Genomic DNA, 23,357 nt, shown 5'->3' with positions numbered 1-23,357 from the left:
TAAGTTAAGGTTTTAACTAAATAACGTATTTTTTACTCTAGATGATCCTGTAAGGAGTTATCAAGTTCAAAGTATAATGTAACCCCTTGAGTAAAACTCCTCTATAAAAAGCAAAACAAAAGTTGGTAGCATTGAAGATAGCGGCTAAATGGATTTAATGAGGTAGGCACATACATATGTAGGTACAATCAGCTCGATAATTTTGATGTTTTTTATTTCATTTTTTTTTAAAGAGCAGCGCACAAAGATAGCGCCCTGGAAAGTGAATCGAAGATAGCTAATATTAGTATACAAATATAATCGGAAGTAAATACTTGTTGTCATTTAATTATAAACACTTAACTAGTGGTTTCAAGTACTTAGTATAAAATAAGAGTACTCAATTTGGGGGAAAATACCGGTCGATATAAGCGTGTATGAAAGAACTAGGTTCGGGTACAGTCAAACACATATATGTAATATCGATATTTGTTATTAAAGGCGTTCTATATACTATATATTTTAGAGCTTGAATAATTTATCTCGCACTCAAAACAAAAATTACGGTGACAAATTGACGGATGTTCGATAATTATTGTATTCATATAACTCCCATTAGAAGAAATATTTATGATGTATACATATAATTATAACCCAACCAAAATTGTTAATTTTTTGTTGTTGCGGAGAAAATTCATGACTACATAACGAATTCATTTAGCATGATTATAATTATGCAATTTAACTGAAATAGGCAGATTTCTATTTAATGATATGTGGACATTTTGTAAGTAATTTCATAATGTCAAATGTGTAGAAACATTCGCCAACAAAATCATTCACTATAGATAAGAACATATAGTAAACTGTTAATATCAGTTTTGAACTCTGAGACCAATAAAAAATAATATCTTAATCAAACTCTTGAAACTTATGACGAGCCACTATGGATGTTTGTGACCTGGCTTTGTCCAATTGCAACATAATTCCTCTTCTATTAGTCAAAACTGATCATATATGGGTTATTGATCAGGAGAACAGCGCATAGTAATTCATTGCCAATACTATCAAACATGCAGTAAGCCATTTCTGAAAGGCCATTCTGACTTTTCCATGATTTGCATCGGCTCACCGCGTTGCGACCACGCTTGTTTTTCGCAAATGGAAATTCTGTGGTTCTATTTATATTCAGTCTTACTTAAATGGTGCTAAAGGGTGTTATGTGCCATGTTTAGATCCCAGCCAATCTTTCTTTTATTTAAATAGACCTAATATAAAGGCAATCGAAAGTGCAGAAAGCTGCTTAATAATTATTATATATCATATACAGCGTCTACCAATAGGGATGAAGTGATTTTGACAGCTCGTCGTGGCCATGTTTATTTACGAATTTCTGTCAAATAATATCTGTGGTATTCGATACTTCATCCTGTCAGGTGGTAAAAATTGTTCAAAATTATTCCACAAATTCGTGTTCTCCGGTGACACTGCAATCGAAACGTCACTTTTTCATATGAGAGCCATTTCGGGCTCAATGGCTTCACCAATAAATAAAATTCTTGCTCCTAAAGTGAGTCAAATCCCCGTTCGATTTAGGAAATGCAATTGCATCCCCTAAAATTTGGCGATAGGTGCAGATTGTGGCATGGTAGCATCATCGGGCGACCGTTGTAAGACGATGTTGATCGACTTTTTCTGGAAATTGATGAAATCGGCGCGGACGATCTCTATTTCCAACAAGACGGTACCCCGCCTCATGTTTAACGTGTTTGGTAAACGTGAACACATAGTGCGCAAATTTTGGCGTTAATTTCGAGAAATAACCCAAACAAAAGGCCGCCAAGATCGTGCGTGCTAACGCCTTTAGATAATTTTCTCTAGGTTTATGTTAAATCAAAGGTTTTTGCCAATCAACCAGCATCATTCAAAGAGCTCATGGAAAATATTTAGCGCACTACAGCCGAAATTGCATGAACGTCTGTTTTGTTTTGAAAAAATAAGGATATATCGAAGTAATCAGTATTTAGCTTATATATTCAATTTTGCATTTTCTAGTTTTTTTTCGGAAATATAATTCAATTTCAACTATTTGTACCAAAAAAATGTTCCCTGGGTTTCCATAAGGTGCCTAAAATACAATCGCCAATCAATGTACAATATGGGGAGTAAACGTGATTGTTGTCCAATTTCGTTTATTTTCGTACTGTGACATGGGGATAAGAGAAGAATTACGCGTATCAATTTCGAAATTGGTCAGTCGGGTCCCGAGGTATGTGTCTTTTTTTTACCCTGAATCTCACAAATCTCTTTCTGGCGCACTTAGTTATTGGTTTATTGCGCTTTTAGTAACGGGCCATCTAACGTTTTAAATTCGAATTATCTATATTTCATATTGAAAACATCAAATACCATTCGGAAAGTGGCAGATATTCAGTAAAAAGTCTGAAATTTACGAAATGGGTCACTATTCACTATTCTACACTTCGCAGATTGGGCAGAAGATCGTTTGACCGAGGATGGCTAATTTTACCGAAAAATAATTTTTTCGGACGAGGCTCGTTTCCACCTCGATCGTTACGTTAACAAGCAGAATTGTCGCATTTGGGTCACAGAAAAACCCGCACGTAATCGTCAAGAAATCAATGCACCCAGCACGAATCACTCTATGGTGCGGATTTTGGTCTGGTGGAATCATCGGCCCATTTTTATTCGAAAATGAAGAAGGAACCGCCGTAACCATCAATGATGATCGATATCGCGCAATGTTAACCGAAATTTTCTTCAAGCAAATTGAAGAGGAAGACTTGGACAACATTTGGTTTCAGCAGGACGGTGCTACGTGCCATACAGCAAACGCTTCACTCAATCTTTTACGCCCTACCTTCGAAATTTACAATTTTATATGGCCCATAGTATTCAAAAGTATCCGTACCATTATATGGGGATCGAGTGGGGTTAGCATCCAATTCAATTTCACCCTGTCGGTAGGAGTTCTCATAATATTGTATTTGCTCTAGGGTAATGTGGTTGTTTTAGCTTAATTGGTTTGGCAGACATGTACCCCACATTTCAAAAACAAAAAAATGCCAAATGTTATCCTTTTCAGGTGCTACGCTAGTAAAAAAGAAGGAAAATATCTATCTCGATTAGTTTGAGGTGATACATACAAAGTATTTTACTCTTTAGCAAGGTTGCAAGAGTATAAAAATATTATCTGTGAAGTATTCAAACTCCACTTAATGTACTAACTATCACTTTAGAGTATTTACCAACAATTGAAAGTACTTAGTGGTATAAGTATAAAATATAATTCTTACACAAATAGCCCTTCGTTATTGCCACTTTTAAGCCAAAATATAAGTGGTTGTCTGTTTAAATTATTTCCACATCACACAAAGTGATATACAATTCGAATTCCCATGTGATAAAGCAAAATACAGCTGTTTCTGCAACACAAGTGTGGATATTCGAAACAATTTTTCGATATAGTAAATGTTATTTTATATTGCCTTTAGCTTATCAATGAATGCGACAGCAACTAACCACAACGAACTGAACTTAGTTAAGCCCTAATAAACACAACCAAATATACACATACTTATGTTACGTCATGCACAAATTGGTTTGCGTTGCATAACATTTCGTAATCATTAATGGTTATGGTACTCTATGTTACTTTCATTCATAGGATTTTCAGTTAATATTATTATTACTATTAATTTAATGCTTTATTTACTTCATTATTTATGGTATCAGTAGCATATATATTATAGGCTCTGACGCCTAACAATGCATTACCAATGGACTTGCACCTACTAACCATTTATTGCTTCAAAGGAATGCGGATTATAGACAGCATTTCTTTTTATCCGTTTTCAAAGCTCCCCAATTTCATCATATATGGACTTTTTTACCAAGACTTCATATTAATTCATGTTACCATACCCTTCGATAGGAACACTTGTAGAATTAATAATACCGAGTTATAAAATGATTATTGCCTTTTCTCACTAAATTACTTGTATATATTAGAATATATGCAAAATACTGCCTAATAATACCTGTTATCGTAGTTAATAATATAACAGGATATACTATATATAACATTGTGATCTATAAATACTCACGTGACAAAATAGTCAGAACATGAAATATCCTGTCATCAATAAACATTTCCATAAAGAGATAAGTCGAGCAAAGTTGTGCAAAGTTGCGCACGTGATGGCCGCGATTACTCATATCTCTTTTTTTGTTGTGTGTGCAGACCTGCCCCCATATTTTATTGAATATCTGTATATTAATGTACCATATAAATATATATATATTACATGTCTTATCTGCTTTGCATTGTCAATTAAATTATCAGTGATTTCGCCAGCCGCAACCGCGCCATACACGCATGGATTTCAATTGGTTCGCAATTAAATGGATGTACCTACATACATACAAGCTTACTGTTACATACGTCACACACATGGAAAGACACACGTCAAAAATTATACGTCAGAGAGTTTAGGGTATAAGGGTCAATGTAAAGCAATTCGAGGGCACACGGTTGTAAAAAAGTCTTACGTACAATATTATTTATTGGATTGTACGGCGTGGGATAAGCATTAAGTTTTAATGGTGTTACGGAAGGATGTTTTATTGAGGCTTCTTTTACGCTAGCATTTGGCGTGCTGACGTACAATAAGCTCATGGCGGACGTAGGGATGCCCATTCACAGTAACGTACCGGTCTTGATCATCACGGAAGAAGTGCGGCCAAATGACGCCGCCGGCCTATAAACTGCATCAAACCGTAATTTTTTCGGGATCCAATTGTGAATCATGGAGTACGTCTGGATTGTTGCCTGACCAATATCGTATATTTTGCTTATTGACGAAGCCATTCATCCAGAAATGAGCCTCATCGCCGAAGATGATTTTTCGATGAAAATCCAGATAATTTTCAAGTTGTTGCTCAGCCCAATTTACGAACATACGACGGTTCTAGTGGGCAAGCGGCGTCAGTTCTTCCGTCAATTTGATCTTTTAAGGATGTAGGCTAAGATCCTTTCGCAAAATTTTGCCACAACGACGTCCCAAAGTTGCCCAACATGTGAGAGACTGATTTGCGTCTCCTTTAATTTTGTGACTTTTGCTACAACATATACATAAATGGATTAATTAATCATTGTTTTTGCCCCAATCTTCACTTCCAATATATGTATATACTATATTGGTCGTCATAATCAGTGGCGTAGCTACAACTTCGGGAGCCCGGGGCCAAGGATGTTCTGCCGCCCCTTTTATCTACCTACCTTCAAGTTTCATGAGATGGTTCGAAGAAAATTGAATTTTTACAAAATATCTTCGATATTAAGTATATAAAATTAAGGAACTAGAAGCCACCCAAATCCTGAAGTTCCAAAATTCTCACAATACGGTGTTTGAGGAAATTGATAGTAAGACATCTTATTAAAAGCCATAGAAAAAAACCCATTTTCGCCCTATATCTGGTACACTTTTGACACAATTTGCAGGAATTTTCGCCCGAATTGTAGTTTTTAAATACCTTTTTTGAAAATTTAGAGAAATAAAAGTATTTGTTACATTCAAAGCATAGGGTAACTGTGAGAGTGACTCGTCGCGACGACAGAGTAAAAATGAAGATTTGTTGAAGTATTTTTCTGAATATTAAAAAACAGCCAAACAGCCGCCCCAAAACGTTGCGCCCAGGCCAACTTTTGCAAACAGGTGCTACTATTATGTGATAGGTAGGCAATTGAGAATCAGATTCCTCACAAAACGAACATAAATTACGTTCTATAACTCTGTCATTATACTCGTCCTATTATATATTCGAGAAAACTGTTCTCCGCAAGGTTTTTAGAGCTTTCTGCGTGAGCGATGAATATCGAAGAAGATGGAACCGCGAACTGTTAAAGCTCTATGGCGACATGGAGATGGACGGCGACATTAAGCTCATAAAAATCCAATGAACTCGCTAATAAGATCACATCGTTCTCATGCAGGATGATACTCCAGCGAAATACGCATAGGTGGACAACGGAAATAAAGGGCGCACACGCATGCAATGGAAGGACCAAGTGCATAGTGACCTGTCTGTACTTAGCATGTAGAAATGGTGGGACCTCACAAGGGTTGGAGAAACTGGCGAGGGTTTATATTCTCTTTCCAGACTGAGCCACGATTGCAGTGCCAAAGAAGAAGAGAAGAAGACGTGTTTTCCCCAGGATCGAGTTTTTTTGGTAAGCCACCATTTTGTTAAAAATAAAAAATTTATTAGTCTTTGCATCATTACTTGTACTCATGATTGTTTTAATAAGTTCAATTGGTTTCTTTTTATTTGAAAAAAAATCTTTCTCACTGCCAGATATCCTTTTTCGGAGGTCCTCCTGAAGACCGGCCACGAGTTGAATAAATCAAAGAATTAATTAGTTACATAAACATAGGTAAGTCAATAAAACTTCTGAATGCATTTACTGCTTATATTTTTATTATTTTGAGTGGCTGATAGAACTTACTGCCTGCAGGCATACATAACTATTTCTGCGTCTAAATTTTTTATAAGCGTCCCTTTCAAAGTTACAAACATTGACTCATTCACCATGGTTTTTGCTAATGGAATATACATATACATATACATATGTAAATGATAAAATGTAAATTCCAGAGCTGCAGTAAAAGTTTATAAGGGACTTTGAACTGTGAACTAAGAATTATTGATATTTCTTTTAAATGGCATAGTTTTATGGCTCTAGGCAAAGTAAACATTATTCTATGTGCCATTTGTCACATATGTTTGCATGCAATTTTTATAAATTTACAAAATAATTATGCATTCTTCTTAATGTAAACAAATGTGTAAGCTGAGTTCAGTAGAAAAGCTGTAATGATTCATTAAAATAATTCATCAAATAGAGCTTATAACAAATTAGTAACTCAGCATAATCCCCGCTTTATTTGTTATGTTTTATGGCATTACTGTTTGCTTATTGGCAACATTTTATTTTCTTGTTAAGGTATTAATATTGTTTGCTAATTGTATTCATCAACTGTATGCTATTGAATGCAATTGAGTAATGTTAGCGGGCTCTGTTGGACTTTTTCAACGGTCAGGTCACTAGATGCCGCTGGGTGTTAATTAATGGTTCTGAGCGCTACGACGAGACTCGTAAAAAGAATTTACCTCATCATTTGTGTCGATACTCTGCAATGACACCGTGGTGGAAATTATTCAAAGCGGAGTCGCCACATCTACACTCCCCTAGTGACTTTTGTAGTATACCGAGTGAACGAAACAGTCTCATCTCTCCTTAAATAAGACGAAAAGGTTTGTCTATGGTTCCAGCTTCTGGCTGTCACAAGTCTGCTGTTCTGCTGGGTTTCATGCTGCTCAGCAAATTCTCCGGCCTGCTGAGAGTTTTCAGAGTCTTCTTTGGTAACGTCCACAGATACAACCTTCTCTCTTCCATCGACTTGGATTGTGAAAACGTAGTCATGTATGTATGTGCTAAGATTTCTTGCGGTTTAAAAAAAGATGGCTGCAAAGGTCGTTTTACTGCTTCGTTAGGGAAAAACGTGGGAATAAATGTAGAGAAATTAATGAAAATTCGAAATCCATGATCGGTGGTAATAATAAGCGGGGTGCCGAACTGAATAATCTAGTTCTGGTAGAAAGCAGTGCAGCTGTCATATCCTTATGATTGTTAAACAGTACCTGAGTTGAATGACGACTGGAAGTTCGAATTCGTCGATGTGCTTAGGTGTGAGGCGATTCTGACGCAACTGAAGCGTCTGTAGTCGCAGGACCAGTTCAGTGCCTTCTTCTTGATGCCCAAGCCAGATGTAATTCTGCTCGAATTTTGATTGGTAAGTTGACACTGGGATGGAACTACTGCTTTACTCTGCTGGCAGTCTCCTATAGCTTTTTGAACCTACTAACCACCACAAATAAATATTTACCAAAAAATTTCTTAAAATGGTGATCAAAGGTATTGCCTATTATTGTCTGGCAGCACTTTATACGCCTATTAAAAGAAGAAAGAAGCTAGTCACCCAACATTAACAAAAAAAAATTTATAAATATGGCCAACAAATAATCATGAGGAACGAGCGTAACTCATCATAAGACCTGGGTATGTAATGAATGTTGTCGAAATCAGACATTATTAACCATGCCCACATTTTGGTGAAAATTAACGATCACAGTATAACATTAAGTAATCTAAGGTCGAAGATAGCCGTGTCCGGTTGAGCGACTATAAATTGATGGATCGTGGCATCAAATTTCTAGTATACATCACTGAACATCAAAAAACTTTCCCACTGAATGCGGTTTTACTTTACAGAGCCCTTCAATAGGCAGACGACATCAACAAATAAGAGGAAAAACTTAATAAGGGTAAGATTTAGATCCATATAAGCTAAATATAGGTGAAATGGAAAAAAATCTATCATCAACATAATATTGGGTCGTTTTTCGTATTTCATCAATAGATGTCGTTGCAGCCATATATCTCCAGTGCTACCAATCACATTGTGTCTTACCACATAGTGTTGGAAAGGTGAGATTATCAGCTTCATTTAACAAAAAAAAAATTAAATTCGATGAAGTTGACAAAAAGTTACAGCTGTTCAAAAATGAATGAAAATAAAGAAGAAAATCGCAATATTTTGAAATTTTTGTATAAAAAAAGTAAGAACGCCACGCAAGCCACCAATGAAATATGTGAAGTTTGCGGAGGCGATGCTGTATCATTTCGTGTGGCACAACAATGGTTCGCTCGCTTCCGTTCTAGAAATTTTGATGTGAAAGACGCACCTCACTCTGGTCGACCTATCGCTGAAAGGTGTTTGCTAAGATTGGAAAGGAATCCTCCACTCTAAGCTCATCCAGCCGACGATTGATTCAACATTTTACTGTCAGCAACTGATAAGATTGAAGCAAGCAATCGAAAAAAACGACCAGAACTGATCAACAGAAAGGACTTCATCTTCCATCGGGACAACGCTAGACCACACACATTTTTAATGACTCGGCAAAAACTGGGAAGTTTTGATGCATCCACCATATAGACCTGACCTCTCACCGTCGGACTACCATTTGTTTCGGTCAATACAGTACTCCCTTAATGGAGTAATGTTGGTTTCAAGAGAGGCGTTTGAAAATTACTAACCGCAGTTTTTCGCCGAGAAACTGGAAAAGTTTTACACCAATGGAATAATGTCTCTAGTGGAAAATGGCAAAAAGTGTTCAACCAAAATGATATATTTTTGGTTCATTGGAGTTCATTTTAAATATAAAAAAATAAGTTGAAATTTTATTAGAAATACGAAAAGACTTTTTCGACTACTAATGTATTACACTGCTACAACAGAAAAAGCTACTCATAAGTTACTATATGAGTATATCTTTTGTAGCTAATATTAATCTAGCGATTTGGCGCTATTTCAGTGATATTTTATGTCCCTCTAACATCATATATGTATGTACATGTATTATTACTTCCCCCAGCAATTACCGAAATATTGATTTCCAAGAATTTGCAACAAAGTAAAGCTAAGGCACACTTGAAGGGTTTAACTCATAAATACATATACATACATGTATATATATATATAGTAATTTTTAGACGCCCTTGCCATACCATGCCCAAACCTATAAATATGATTGATTTGAATCTACATACGTATGTATGTATATGTGTGACTTATGAGCGTAATTGAATTAACTTCCGCTCTCTGAGCTAAATTTCTTCCTAAATATTGAAGAACGCCTTCCTCTGCTTTCCTTATCAAATCGGTGAATGGGCGATTACTATTAAAAAAAAAAAACATAATTGGATAAGTAACTCGGGACTTTTATAAAACCACTCTGTCTTTCACTTTGATTTCGCTTTACTTACGTGAGCATGTGGGTACATACATTTGTATATGTCTGTATATTTGTACGTACGTAACAATGCTCTTTTTTCTACTACATAGCAGAGCTATGCGATTGTTGCCCACTGCATGCGTGCAAACGTACCGTTTAATCTTTATAACTCTGATAAGTATCCGGGCATGCGAAGAATTTTATGGTAAGTGCCGCAGAGCGTAACGATGGTAAAACTGCTAATAATATTAGCAAACAGAAAAAACAACAACAATACGAGGCATAAGAAGTAACTACACCATTTCATTTATTTATCTGTTTTTTTTTTTGCTTTTTGATATATCGATATTCTATATGAGTATAAATACATTGGTCTGCAGTGATAACGGCAACAGTTGCTTCAGATCGAAAGCGTAAACTACTCCTGTCAATTGTAATCGATACTGTTTGCCGGTGTTCAATACGTAAATTAATTGAAATTAATAGAAATTAGTGAAAGCAAGCAAGGAAGTGGCGAAATTTCTGTGACCAGATTAATTAATTTTTTTTATAAATTTTTTTGAAATTTACGAATCAAAAAAATTTGTCTGCTAAAATAATGGAGAACACAACAGTTACTGGTGAGTAATATAAAGCTATATTCACGCGATTTGGTACTTTATTTAGGATTGGCTGGCTCAGGCTTAGTGTGTTTTGTTCTTGTGAAATATTGGAAAAATTTATCCTAGCACGTGTACGTTAAATTATGTGATTATGTGTTGAGATTTTCAATGAAAAAAAATCTTAAAATATCTACAATATTTCACTCAATTGACCAACCGTGAACTTTACAAGCGCTAAGCAAAACTTGTGCGCCTGAGAGATCCGTCTGACCCAGAATGAAATGCAAAAAGGTTCTCTAATATATGTATTTATTCTTACCAAGTTTGATCCTGACAAATGAATTTGGTCTCACTGGACACTGTTCCCGACAATGCCTTAAGAAAATTGTACTAAGCTTAAAATGCCTTTTCGGTCTATATATCAGGCTCTGTCGCACCATATCAACAGCTTTGGGAAACACAAACTAGCCTACAAAGCTATCCATCCCACTTGCTTTACTTTTCATGCAGGGATCACCTAACCAAATAACTTCAAGTTGATTTTAGGAACTAGAACATGTGCACTTTAGACACTTCCAAACTAAGAGTACAGTCAACCACTGTAAAACCAGCGAAATAAAAAAAATCGGGCTATACTTAATCGTATTACTATAACTAAGTTTTTCAATTAATTCGCCTGCGATTATTGAAATTTAGCTTACATGGGTTTCTTCGAGTAAAAAAACAACCTTCTATCAACAATCTTTTCTCATATAAAAAAAAAAATATATATATATATTAGAATTTTTTCTTGTTACAAACATACGCTATTAACAAAGAAATTTCGAAATTTTTAGCAAAAAAAAAATATTTGAAGCTCGGCCATTTTGACGAAATTTCCGGTGACTCCTCGGAAAGAAGAGCGCCCGCGTTGGCAGGACTTAGACTCGTTAGAGGATCAACTAATGTGAAAAATACGAGTTTTAATTAAAACCTTAACCTAGAACTTAGTCGAAGGAAAAAACTGAAAATTAGATTTTTGGCAGAAATTTTTGCAAAAAAATGAAAATTTCAGTGAAAATTTCCGACATTTTTTGTTTAAAATTTTTCTAATCGAAAAAAATCCTTTATCCAAGTCTTTAAGAATTGTGTCTCAAAGAACTGTGTACAATTTCATGAAGATCGGTTGAGTAGTTCTCGAGAAATTTTGTATTTTTTTTTTCATTTGTATTGAAAAGGTTTTCTAACGTTGTAGCTATGCATTTAAAAAAAATAACTAAAACATATCTGAGTGTCTTAAAACCAAAAACTCAGCATTGATACACAATCTTTGTTCTTTTGTACCGAATTTTCGTCGCTTATATCATTTTCGCTTACCAAATTCCATTCTTTGTCAAGTATTCAAAAGTCATACTGTAATCAACACCTTGTTAATATTACCCAAAAATGTGAATTTAAACTTTTCTCAATAAACAAAAACACAAAAGCTTAAAACCATATATTCTAAAAATAGTTTGACTGAATTATTAATAATTAAAATCTAAATATTCTCACGTCCAAAATTCGTTCGAATGAAAAATCGCTACTCCTCCCTACCTATAATACAAAATTGTTATCGCACGAAAATAAACCGTTCTACAATCGAACAGCCAATAAAAGCAGTCAATGTCGTTGCTGACCTACGGCAACATTTTCGATAGCAACACGAAATTGTATGAGTGTGTGCCTCAAATTTTAAGTTGTCATCAGTTTTTTGTTGTTTTTTGGCAAAGCAGCCGGTGCCGTTCGCTGCCGCCTAATAGCTTAATTAGCAATTGGCGCTCGCTACACACACAAATATGTATATGCATATGGATGAGTATACTCAAAAGTAGCGCTTTTTTGTGTTTTGTTCTTTTTTGCTCTTGTGTTGAGTATGCAAATTTCGGCAAGCGCGCCCACATAACGTCAAAATAATCACACCGTAAGCGTCAGGCAAACAGCTGGGATAAATATTAATGAAGGCGTATAAGTGATGAGTGGAGGAAAAAATCTTGATCTGCTCGATTTACGTGGACGTATGTATGTATGTATGTAAGTGTGTAGGCTCATTAACGATGACGTTTCGTCGGCGACCTAGAAATTGAAACTGTGTTGTTGTTGGTTTTTTTTTTTGTAAATCTGTGGGGGAGACGGCCCACGAGATTGACAACCGAATTTATACAACCGTATCAAATTTCAGTTGTGGCTAATTTTAGACAAGACCCAGTATTTATTGCTATTTATAGCTTCTGTTTTATATATGTATAAAAATAATAAATTTATTTGTATAATTGAGTTGTCGTATGTGTCATACATAAATATGCGTTTTAAGTATGAAATTGGCATAAGTTTATTAAAACCCGATTTTTTCGGATTTTAAATTTTTTTAAACACACATTTAACCTTAAACTACTGCTCATGACCAAAAATATGATTATATTTAATAATCTCGAAATTTTTACATCAATCCCGATTTTTCGGCATTTTACTACTATTACAGTATTTAACTCTACCAAAATTCTCATCTCCAAAAATATTATAATATTTAATAATCCCGAAATTTTTACTTCAATCCCGATTTTTCGGGATTATGGGCTTGTTTGATTTTCCAGCAGAAATATATTAGTTTTCATCATTAAAAATATGAAAACATTTAATAATCCCGAAATTTTGACTTCAATCCCGATTTATCGGAGTTTTCAAATAGTTTGAATTCTATTCATTTACTATTATCCATCATAAGAGATATAATAATTAAATGTTATAATAATAATTCAAATTTTTACATCTCAAATCACGATATTTCGGGATTTTGAGATTCTTAGACTTTTTAACGAGCATTTAATTTTTAAACAGTCTTCATCATCATAATATTATTCAATAATCCCGAAGCTTAGGTATTCCTATACTTCGATATCAAAAATATGTTAGCATTTAATAAACCCGGAGCTTCGATATACTTCTGTCCCGATTTTTCTGCATTTTATGAAATTTATACGTCATTTTTAAATCGGAAGCACAACATTTCTTGCAATATGTAAGTAACGGACAAAGTTTTCTTACACAAATTATTATGTGAACTTCTCAGATTCTTATTTCAATTTACTCAATCAATTTGCATTCAATGAAGCGTCGAGTCATCACAAATTGTTTAAGCAATAGACCTTCAAAAGCACAAAAAACAAAATTTTTATATCCGTACCAGCCCTTCAAGTGCCCCTCTCCAACAGCTAACACCCACAAAATACTAGTTGTCAGCTGTTTGTAGAGCTACGCACGCTTTATTGCTTGTCTGGCTGACTGGCTGCTTCGCCACTTGCCTTATGTTTGAAAAACTCTCAGCCGCAACTTGCTCTACAACACACTCGTCAGCAAATACCGATGAGTGACTAATGCAAAATTCTGGTGAAATTCACGAGAAATTGCCTTTGCGCTGATAATTGCTCCAACAAACGCTCATCAAGCGAATTTTATTCAGCGGCCAATTGAAATAACGTTGCGTTAGCTAACTCCCATCTGTGCAAAAATGTGGGTGTAGAGTTTGTTCAATACCAACAGTAGCTGATAATAAGCGACACACATGCTAAGATAAATTAATATAAGTGCCAGTGTGCGTGCATTCGAACTGATAACGCCACTTTAAATGGTTAACTGTTTGGCCTACATGTTGTATGAGTGACATTCGCCTAGCTGTGTGCTGCCGATTCGGAAGTAAAAGGAAAGCTGTATATGTATGTGCATGTAGGTGTGTAATTTATTGTTTAATTGTCTCAATTGCGCATTGTCGCGTGCCGAATAATTTCGTTATCAATTAAATGTGCGTCCAAATGTCTAAAGTTTCGCTTCACCTGACTCAAGCATTTCCTTATGCTGCTCACATACACAAAAACTGACATACATATGAATATCTTTTGGTTGTCATGTATTTATGGAAGTACTAATAAACTTTAAAAAAGCTTATTTATTGCGTTGATTATAGTAAAGTAGTAAGCCAATGAACGACCTTTGAAATTATAGCAATTATTAGCTCACATGTTGCAGCACATGTGCTCACCTACTTATGAATAAATATTCGCATACTCATTACCGACTATTTATTAATAGCTATATAGTCTCTAAATATTTACAAATCGATTAGGTGTGAAAAAATTGTTAGGCGACGAAATTCATTTATTTTTAAATATGACTTTTGAATATTTTGTATTACTATTGGCGTTAGAATTATCACAAGTACGCGTGAACGACGAAAATTTGCGCTCTAAATAAACATGCATACTGAATTATGTTATGTTATTAAGTTGAATTTTATAAATACTGTGTAAAATCCGGCTTAATTTAAAAAAAGAAGATCATTTTTTTAAGAAATGACGACAAAAATGATGTAAGCATCAGTGAATATTTCACTGCCGCTTTCCTAAAATTGTTTATTGTTGAAAAGTAGTGTACTAATTATGGTAAAAATAATTGAAAGCAGAAAAAAAACCATTTACTTCGACTTCACCGAAGCTATAATACCCTTCACAGCTGCATTTATTTAAGCCTAGAAGTGTGGAAAAAGATTGCCATCTTGATTTTGATCCATCAGTTTGTATGGCAGCTATATCCTAAAGTAGTTCGATCTGAACAATTTATTCAGGGAATGTAACAATGACTATGACAATAATTTGCGGCAAATTTCATGAATATATATTGTCATATGAAAAAGTTTTTCATATAAGAATTTTAGGTTAATCAATTAGTTTGTATGGCAGTTATATGCTATAGTGATCCGATCTGAAATATTTTTTGAGAGATTGTATTATTGCTCTCGGCTATGAAATTTTCTAAATTTCATGGAGATATCTCGAAAAATAAAGAATTTTTCCATACAAGCGCTTGATTCCGAAGGTTCAGTTTGTATGACAGCTATATGTTATAGTGATCCAATGGCGACAATTTCAACAAATAAGCAACTTTTTGAAAAAGAAATTATCTGTACAAAATTTAAAAACAATATCTCGTAAACTGAGGGACTATTTCGCATATATAGAAATACAGACTTTCGAGGATCGCCGACGTTTTATTCTGGGTGAACTTCATTTATCCACAGCAAACTTAATACACAAAGTTCAGGTTATAAAAATAATGCCTTGATATGACATAATTTAAGACCGAAATTGTTTTGAGAGCTTTAAGCTCTAGTAAATAAGGCTTTCGCATATAGAATTCATATACTAAATATTTAGACTATTGCCCAGCTAACTGAGAAAATCGCTAATTTGAATAAAAAAAATTAGATCCAAAAAAATTTAATATTTTAAGTATTTAATTTTTAAGATTTTCGTGAAAGCTCTTCAAGTTTCAAAACAAAACAAAAAACGGAATGACATCAAACTCCAAAGCTTTAACCTTTCGTTCTACCTAAATTGATGTCAGCGTAAACTTTCGTGATTTCTGTGATTTGAATTTCTTACATCAATTAAAGCTGCCATTTTCAATTTAGAGTAAGCACAATCAAATGATTTTTTTGTTAGCAAATCCGAAATGTCCAAAGTTCAACTGTACAGTAATCTTCAATCAAGATCTGCAGACATGCAGAAAACACAACGCATTTTTAAAAATAAGCCAATTATTGAGTTTTATTGATGATTCAAAAGCAAGAAATGAAAATATCAAATTGAAGAGAAAAAAACGAATAAAAGACCATAAAAGCAGGCTCATCAACCGCAACACTTGGCCGTTTAGCCGCCGATGCGAAGGTATCATCTGGCGTGTACTCATACATGAGTAATAGATTTAATTTTGGCAGTGAAGTGGCATAGTGATTGAATGGGTCGATGATTTCTACAACATCTTTAATTTGTACATCACTTACTGTGTTGTTGTTGCTCGATTTCGTATTTGATTAAGTAGGCGATTGAGTTAAGCATTGTCGGCAAAGGTCCGAATATGGTTGGAAATAAGAGATTTTAAATGCATTTGTTATAAATAACTGTGAAACAGCGACACAAAACTTAAAGCTGACCTAATGAAAATATGTGTTTACTAAGCAGCAGAATAATATGAAAATTTGTTAATTTTTTTTAATTAAATTTTTTTATTAATTTCATTAATTTTTTTTTAATGATCACACACTTTTACTAATTACCAAAAAAATTTAAAAAATTCTTAATTAATTTTTATAATTAAATTTTATTTTAATTTCATTAATCTTTTTTAAGTCATAAAAAAAATTACATTTTGTAAATTATATATGGAATTTTTGTAGTTGTAAACAAAATTAATAAACAGCAAAAAATGTAAAAAATTGTGAAATTAATTTTTTTCAATTATTTTCAAAATTTATTTACAAAGTTATGACAAAATTCTTTTACTTGTAAACTAAATTAATAATCAGCCGAAAAAGTTGGAAAATTGTGAAGTTAATTTTTTTAATTAATTAAAAAAGTTTTTGGAAAAATAAGAATTAAATTTTTTGATTAATCTAAAATATTTTTTAAAAATTTTAAATTAAATTTAAATTTTTTTATAAAAATTGTAAAATAAAAATTTCAAATTATTGAGAATTAATTTTTTTTTGCAACTAATTTGCTTAATTAATGTCAAAATCAAAAAAAAAAAAATTATATGAGTATTGAATAGTCTTAACTTCTTTTAATTGTAAATTAAATTAATAATTGGTTAAAAAATTTATTTTATTTTATTTAATTAATTAAGAAAATTTATTTTAAAAAATTTTAAATTAATCTAAAAAATATATTAAAAATTGTAATTGGAATTTTTCAAATATTTTTAAATAGTAAACAAAGATTTTCAAGTTTTTAAAAATTAAATTTTTGTAGTAATTAATTTTTTTAATTAATGTCAATATCAACGAAAATCAACTTCGTCAGTTGATTAGAAAGAATGAAAAGATGTGTGAGATTTTATTTTATTAATTAAGCAAATGTATGTATATTGAATTTTTAAATATTTTTTTTAAATTAATATAAAAGTATAATAAAAAATTTTAACTAAAATTTTAAATTATTAATAATCATTTTTTTTAATTAAATTTCTTAATTTATGAATGAATTTTAAATAAAAATTTAAAATTTTTTAATTATAATTTACACTTTTTAAATTATTAAGAATTTTTTGTTATAATTAATTTTCTTAATTTATGAATAACTAGGTAATTGATATGCATAATACCACCAAATATTAATTTAAAATACTTTAAACCAGCAAGCAAATTCAACTCAAAATGCGAGCAAAAAAATTGTCAAATAAGAGAGCCAATTAAGCAAGTGAGTCAAAATTTGAGCTGTCTGCAATTGCACAAATAACTTAACATGTCCGCCTTTCACACCCGCCGCGCGCTCTAATTACAGCGCAAATAACAGTATATGAATGCTCGCAAATACGCGAGCACGTACGAGTAGGCATGTACTGGAAATACCCACAACCACCACATGCCCTTCCCGCCAAGGCGTGCATCGTAGTAATCAGCTGTGCAAAATTTTCATTCATAAAAATACCTTTACGCTGAGTCTTTCTACAAGTGCACGAGCAGCGTGTTGCGTGCCGCTGAGCATGTATGTGTGTGAGCGCTACTTTCATTCGAATGCTCTTAGCTACGCTCATTTGCTTTGCCTCCAGCGCGCCCACTTTGCTTTTCCGCTTGTGTTGAATGGGTGTGTGAGTCTCTTTTCCTGCCGCTCAACAGTACTCAAAAGAACTCTTTCACTCAAGCAAATATTTACTGCTAGTTTACTACTTATGTATGTGGGGTGGTGTATGGGCGCTATTGCTGTGTTGCTGCTGGCCGCCTGGGAATTTTTCATGGTGTAATGTCTCTGCTTAACTGATGCATATCTAATATTGTAAGTACGCTGATAAACCAGAGAAACATTCGCTGAGATATTAAGCGAAGAATTATTCTTATGAAATAGTAGAGTGTGGGGATTTTTTCTTAAACTGTAGTTTTTACTAGCCAGTTGGCCCACTGGGCGTTGGTACACGTTGTATTATGATATTTAATAGCTTTACACATAATTTTAGTTGCAATTTCACAATTAATTCTCTTTCATTAGATACGAAAAAAATTCCCACTTATTGCATACACTTTTAAAACATAAAAAAAACGTTTACAGCTTACAGCCACCAGGTGAAAGATGTTTGCGTCACATCTGCGGCACACCCACAACGTCGCTTCAATACCTCAACAAAACCCAGCACTTATGGCTGTTATGGCTGTTCACTCTTCGTTGTCGTCTTGTTGACGATTTTGGCGCAATTTCTACAGCACACCTCTGCCGCCGCTGTGCCGCAGCAATCGCGCGTTGTTTCGGAGTCATTCGAATCTGCGGAGGATACTTGGGAATTGTTGCACGAACTCGCACGTTTCATACATCGCGAGCATAAAACAGGCTATGCTGATGACGAACATGTAGAACGACGTGTCTATAAGCGGCACAATGCCGAAAGCTCATTGGCAACGCGTAATGACGAGCCTGCGTGGCACAATGTTTGCGGACGTGATAACGGCTGGAGTGGTGATGAGCTGGCTGAGAATCTGAGTCAGGATTATATTAAATTGGTAAGCGAAAATTAGAACTTTAAATGAGAAAATAAATCAATATTGTATTATTCCTCATTTTTAAAACGCAAAATGAACAGATTACTGGAGTATTTGAATTAACAAAAAAAAAAAAAATATTACAAAAAAAAAATATTTTTCCTCATAATATAAGTGGAAGAGAAAAACACATTTTTCTAAATTTTAATTGTTTTTTAAGTACTTTCACAAAAAATATGTTTTTTTCGGATTTTGAATTTTTTTTTTTAAATTTGAAAAATATGTTTTTTCGGATTTTGAGTTTTTTTTTTTTTTTTAATTTGAAAAATATGTTTTTTTCGGATTTTGAAATTTTTTTTTAATTCGATAAAATATGCTATTTTGGATTTCAAAATTATGAAGTTATTTTTTTGATTTGAAAAAATGTGCTATTGATCGATTTTGAAATTGTATATTTTTTTTTTTAAATTGGAAAAATATGGTATTTTCGATTTCGAATTTTTTAATTTTTGTTATTTAATTTGAAAAAGATGCTATTTTCGATTCTGAAATTATTATTTTTTTTTTTGAAAAAATATGCTATTTTGGATTTTGAATTTGCAAATTTTCGAAATACATCTATTCGATGAAATTATAATTTAGAGATCAACAGAACTTTAAAAATATTGCTTATCCACGATTAGAATAACAACAACATTTTTCAATATTTTGGCAGCAAATGTACAATTTTCGAAATACATCTATTCGATGATTTTGTTTATTTTGTTGCAGTACATGAAAAATCTGCGCGAAACGGTACGTCTCGAATACAAAAGCCTTCGAAACAGTGCTTTACACGGCATCGACATTGACGATATGCGCGCCTGGCGGCGACATGAAAGGAAATATAAATTCCTGCCAACATTGGAGCGTAATGCAACAGTAAGTTAAACAATAAATATATTATATAAATGAAAACAGCAAATGCTAACGCGACAGAAATTTAAAATGAAAGTCTTAAGATTCAAAGAAATTGCAATGCGTCTTTGCGAGCATAGTAAGAAGGCGAGTAAAAAACATAATTCACTTGCTTTCATAACTGACTATGACTCAGTGCACACGCCAGACGCATGCTTATACGAAGTGCGGTCAGTCATAGGTCTTGCAGTGCATGACGTACTCGGCGTTCGGTTGAAAGCCGCCACGCGCCAAATAACCCCATTCACAGAAAGTACATGAGCCGGCATGTAGGCATGAATGACAAGGCCCACAAATGAGCAGCTACAAATTATTATATGGAAAATGAATTACCAGACACTTAGACGCCCGCCGCGACACATCACATCATCACATGTTGCAATTTGTCGAGCACTAATTCGCCACATGTACATACATATGTGCTTTACCGCGGGATTTGCAATGCATTTTATATTGTATTTTACAATTTTCCATTCAAACATTATATTCCAGCATTTGCTCACATTTACGTCACAATCGCACTCATGATCAAATAATTGTTAAAAAAAAACTTTCCTCAACACTTACGTGTACCCAACGCCAGCAGCAGTGCTTGGGGCTTTTGCGAAAAAACCCGGCACTAAACTGATTATATGAGCAAATATGCCTGGGGGCGTTCTGGAGTGTGTGGTGTCATCAGTGTGTCTTCAGGGGATTTTTTACCTGTCCAATACACACCTCCCTAAGTACCCATGGCACGCTCCACTTCTCATTTGAAGCAATTGTGCGCTGATACTCGTATATGTATGTATGTATGTATGCAAATACTCATATAGTAAACATGGAAAAACTTTTACGCATTTGTGCGAATGAATTGTGCAAACATATCAAAGTTAATCCAGATTTTTTGATTTTTGATTTTTGTGTGACACATCAAATTATCATCCAGCAAACCGAGATACAAAGGCTCGTTTGAATGCAGGGTTTGTTTATCATTGCGTAATTTTAGTTGACTCTCAGAACTAGTGCCCTGAAGAGAGCCAATCAAAGATCTTAAGCAATAGTGTTACATAAGAAGAGCTCATCTAAAGAGCTCAGCCGCGGAGTTATACGTTGAAGAGGGGTACATATAGACAAATTTTCTCCATTAGCTTGATTATAAAGTGGATTTATACAGGAACGAATATGATTAGTTTATTTTCAGAATATTTTAGATTATTCCATTCAGAGATCTTAAGTGTATCTAAAGAGCATTTTTGATTTACTGGATTTTTCAAAATTTTTTTGATTGAAGCTTTATCCCAGCACGAATTAGTAAAGTTCGCTTTCGCAGAATATTTAATGTTACCCCAATATTTCGCAATTTTTATCATCTTAACCCTTGATATAATGTTTGAAGAGAATTCCAGCCTGAAGATAATAAATCCAGGCCTCAATATTTCCTAATTGTTCCCATCTTAACTACGGATAGACAAGACAACGCAGTAAGCATCTGGGCTCCCCGCAGTATGATTCACTGGAGTAGGTATCGATAGTGAGGCTGCAGAGTCTATTAAAATTCGCGTCAAGCGCAGGCATCCTAAACGATGAGTACTCCTCTTGGACTTAGCAAATGAACTCCATCTGTTATCGTAAAGTACCAAATTTGTCTATACGTGGCCTATTGACCTCCCAGATTGACTTAACTTAACCACTGATATAATTATTGAAGACAATTCTAGCCAGAAGATAATAATTCCAGACCTCAATAAGCTTGCATGACGCTTACATCAATGAACTTTTTTGTACTCCCGAGTAAAAGTCCCGTCATCCTACAAGTCAAGTTCCTGAACTATTTATCTACACATAACTATCAAAAATGTAGTTAAATATCAGACAACAAAATCACTAAAATCGAAAAATTTTCTCACTTTAAGCAAAAAATCCTCACACCGAGCAACTCCTTAATCTTAGTAACCCACACTAGAGCACACCCTTTATTGACGCCACATCCTCTCAATGCTATACTTCAAAATACATAACGTAAGAATGTTGCATGGCAGCCGAAGCGTTAACTTGACAATGACCGCCCTTAGGGCTTTATGAGAGTGCTGACGCGAGCACTTACCACTGCCGTTGGAGCAAACGTTTACGCTCTCATTAGGTGCTCAAAAGGCCGTGCAGGATAGCGAGATGTTTAGATAAGCAAAACCTAAGCATGAAGGTGACGAAGGCAAACGCTGCAGTGGCGGTGTAGTTACCGACTGCTGACAAGCAAAGTAAGTACGATGCTTACTGCACTACTTGCCGCTTCAAAAATGTATGCTGTTGCACAAAACCAGTTGCAGCAACATTTTAATGCTTGGAGGCGCAATGCGATGATTTGCATAAGTCAAAAGAGGTTTCCGTGCGCATAGGCGGTGGTTGTGGCAGCAGTGGTTGTGGCTGCAACAGCACGATAAATCAATCAAAGCCAAAGGTTGCAGGCCAAATTTTTCCACATACATACATACTTGAGTAGAGTTATACCTGCTGCGGAATGCGCGCTTTTATATGCAATATTTATTTATTACTAAAATATTTTTTCTTTATTATTTTTTATCGCATGGCAACGCTTATTAAATAACTTCTTTTCGCTTTTTTGTTATTTTTAGATTGCTCCCGTTTGCTGGCATCGCAGTCTACAAATATTCATCGCTTCCTTTGACTATCTACATGAAATACAACAAAAATGGGACCAACAACACCTACGTACACAGGGTGTCATCACACACGAGCTGCAGGAATTGTTGCATAGCGCTAAGCGTATACTTTGCGAAATTGAGACCGACATAAACGGCTGCTTTCCACGCCGTGACCGACATGTGGCCAGCATTCCACGCGACGAAATGTTTGCGCAAATCAATTTCTACACAAAGACAAATGTTGCCGGGCAACATGGTGTCCATCATACAGATTTGCGGTTTGTTAAATTCTTCTATCAAAATTATTTGCTACGAATTTGGAAAACGCTACCCCGCCACCCTCGGCACATTGAAATGTCGTATACATGTAAGACAAACACTCACCCGACCATACTCGATAGAAGTTTGGAAAAGGATGCGTCCATTTTGAATGCTGATGACGGTGATGACTCTGCGGAAGAAGAAAACGAAATTTAATATTAAAAAATTAAACATTCCAAATTACTTAAACAAAAGATAAAATTAATGCAAGCATGGACGAACTAAAAAGGCAACCAAATAAGAAGCTGTGATTTAATTAAATTATTTAATTTATATTTTATTAAAGTAATGTTGTATCTAGGATTTAAGTCAAAAAGTGAATGAAGTGATAGTAAATTATGTTCCATATATATTTAAGTGTAATTGAATATGTAATGTAATGAGAATCTTCTATAATATTTATTTAACTTATTTATTTATTTATAATTTAATGCG

At 34.1% G+C, this 23,357-nt stretch overlaps 1 protein-coding gene across 1 annotated transcript; it reads left to right on the top strand.

Annotated features, from left to right (window-relative positions):
- The first annotated feature begins 10,152 nt into the window (after positions 1-10,152).
- LOC115065947 (uncharacterized) lies at positions 10,153-23,357 on the top strand. The gene is made up of 4 exons (XM_049454480.1): positions 10,153-10,481; positions 18,578-19,023; positions 19,774-19,923; positions 22,572-23,357. The coding sequence occupies exons 1-4, from the start codon at positions 10,460-10,462 to the stop codon at positions 23,076-23,078; spliced, it is 1,125 nt and encodes a 374-aa protein (XP_049310437.1). The 5' UTR covers positions 10,153-10,459; the 3' UTR covers positions 23,079-23,357.

Source organism: Bactrocera dorsalis, chromosome 4 (genome assembly GCF_023373825.1).
Source record: "Bactrocera dorsalis isolate Fly_Bdor chromosome 4, ASM2337382v1, whole genome shotgun sequence".
NCBI lineage: Eukaryota > Metazoa > Arthropoda > Insecta > Diptera > Tephritidae > Bactrocera > Bactrocera dorsalis.
Note: the sequence above shows the minus strand (reverse complement) of the source record. Positions and strands in the feature narration are given on the sequence as shown.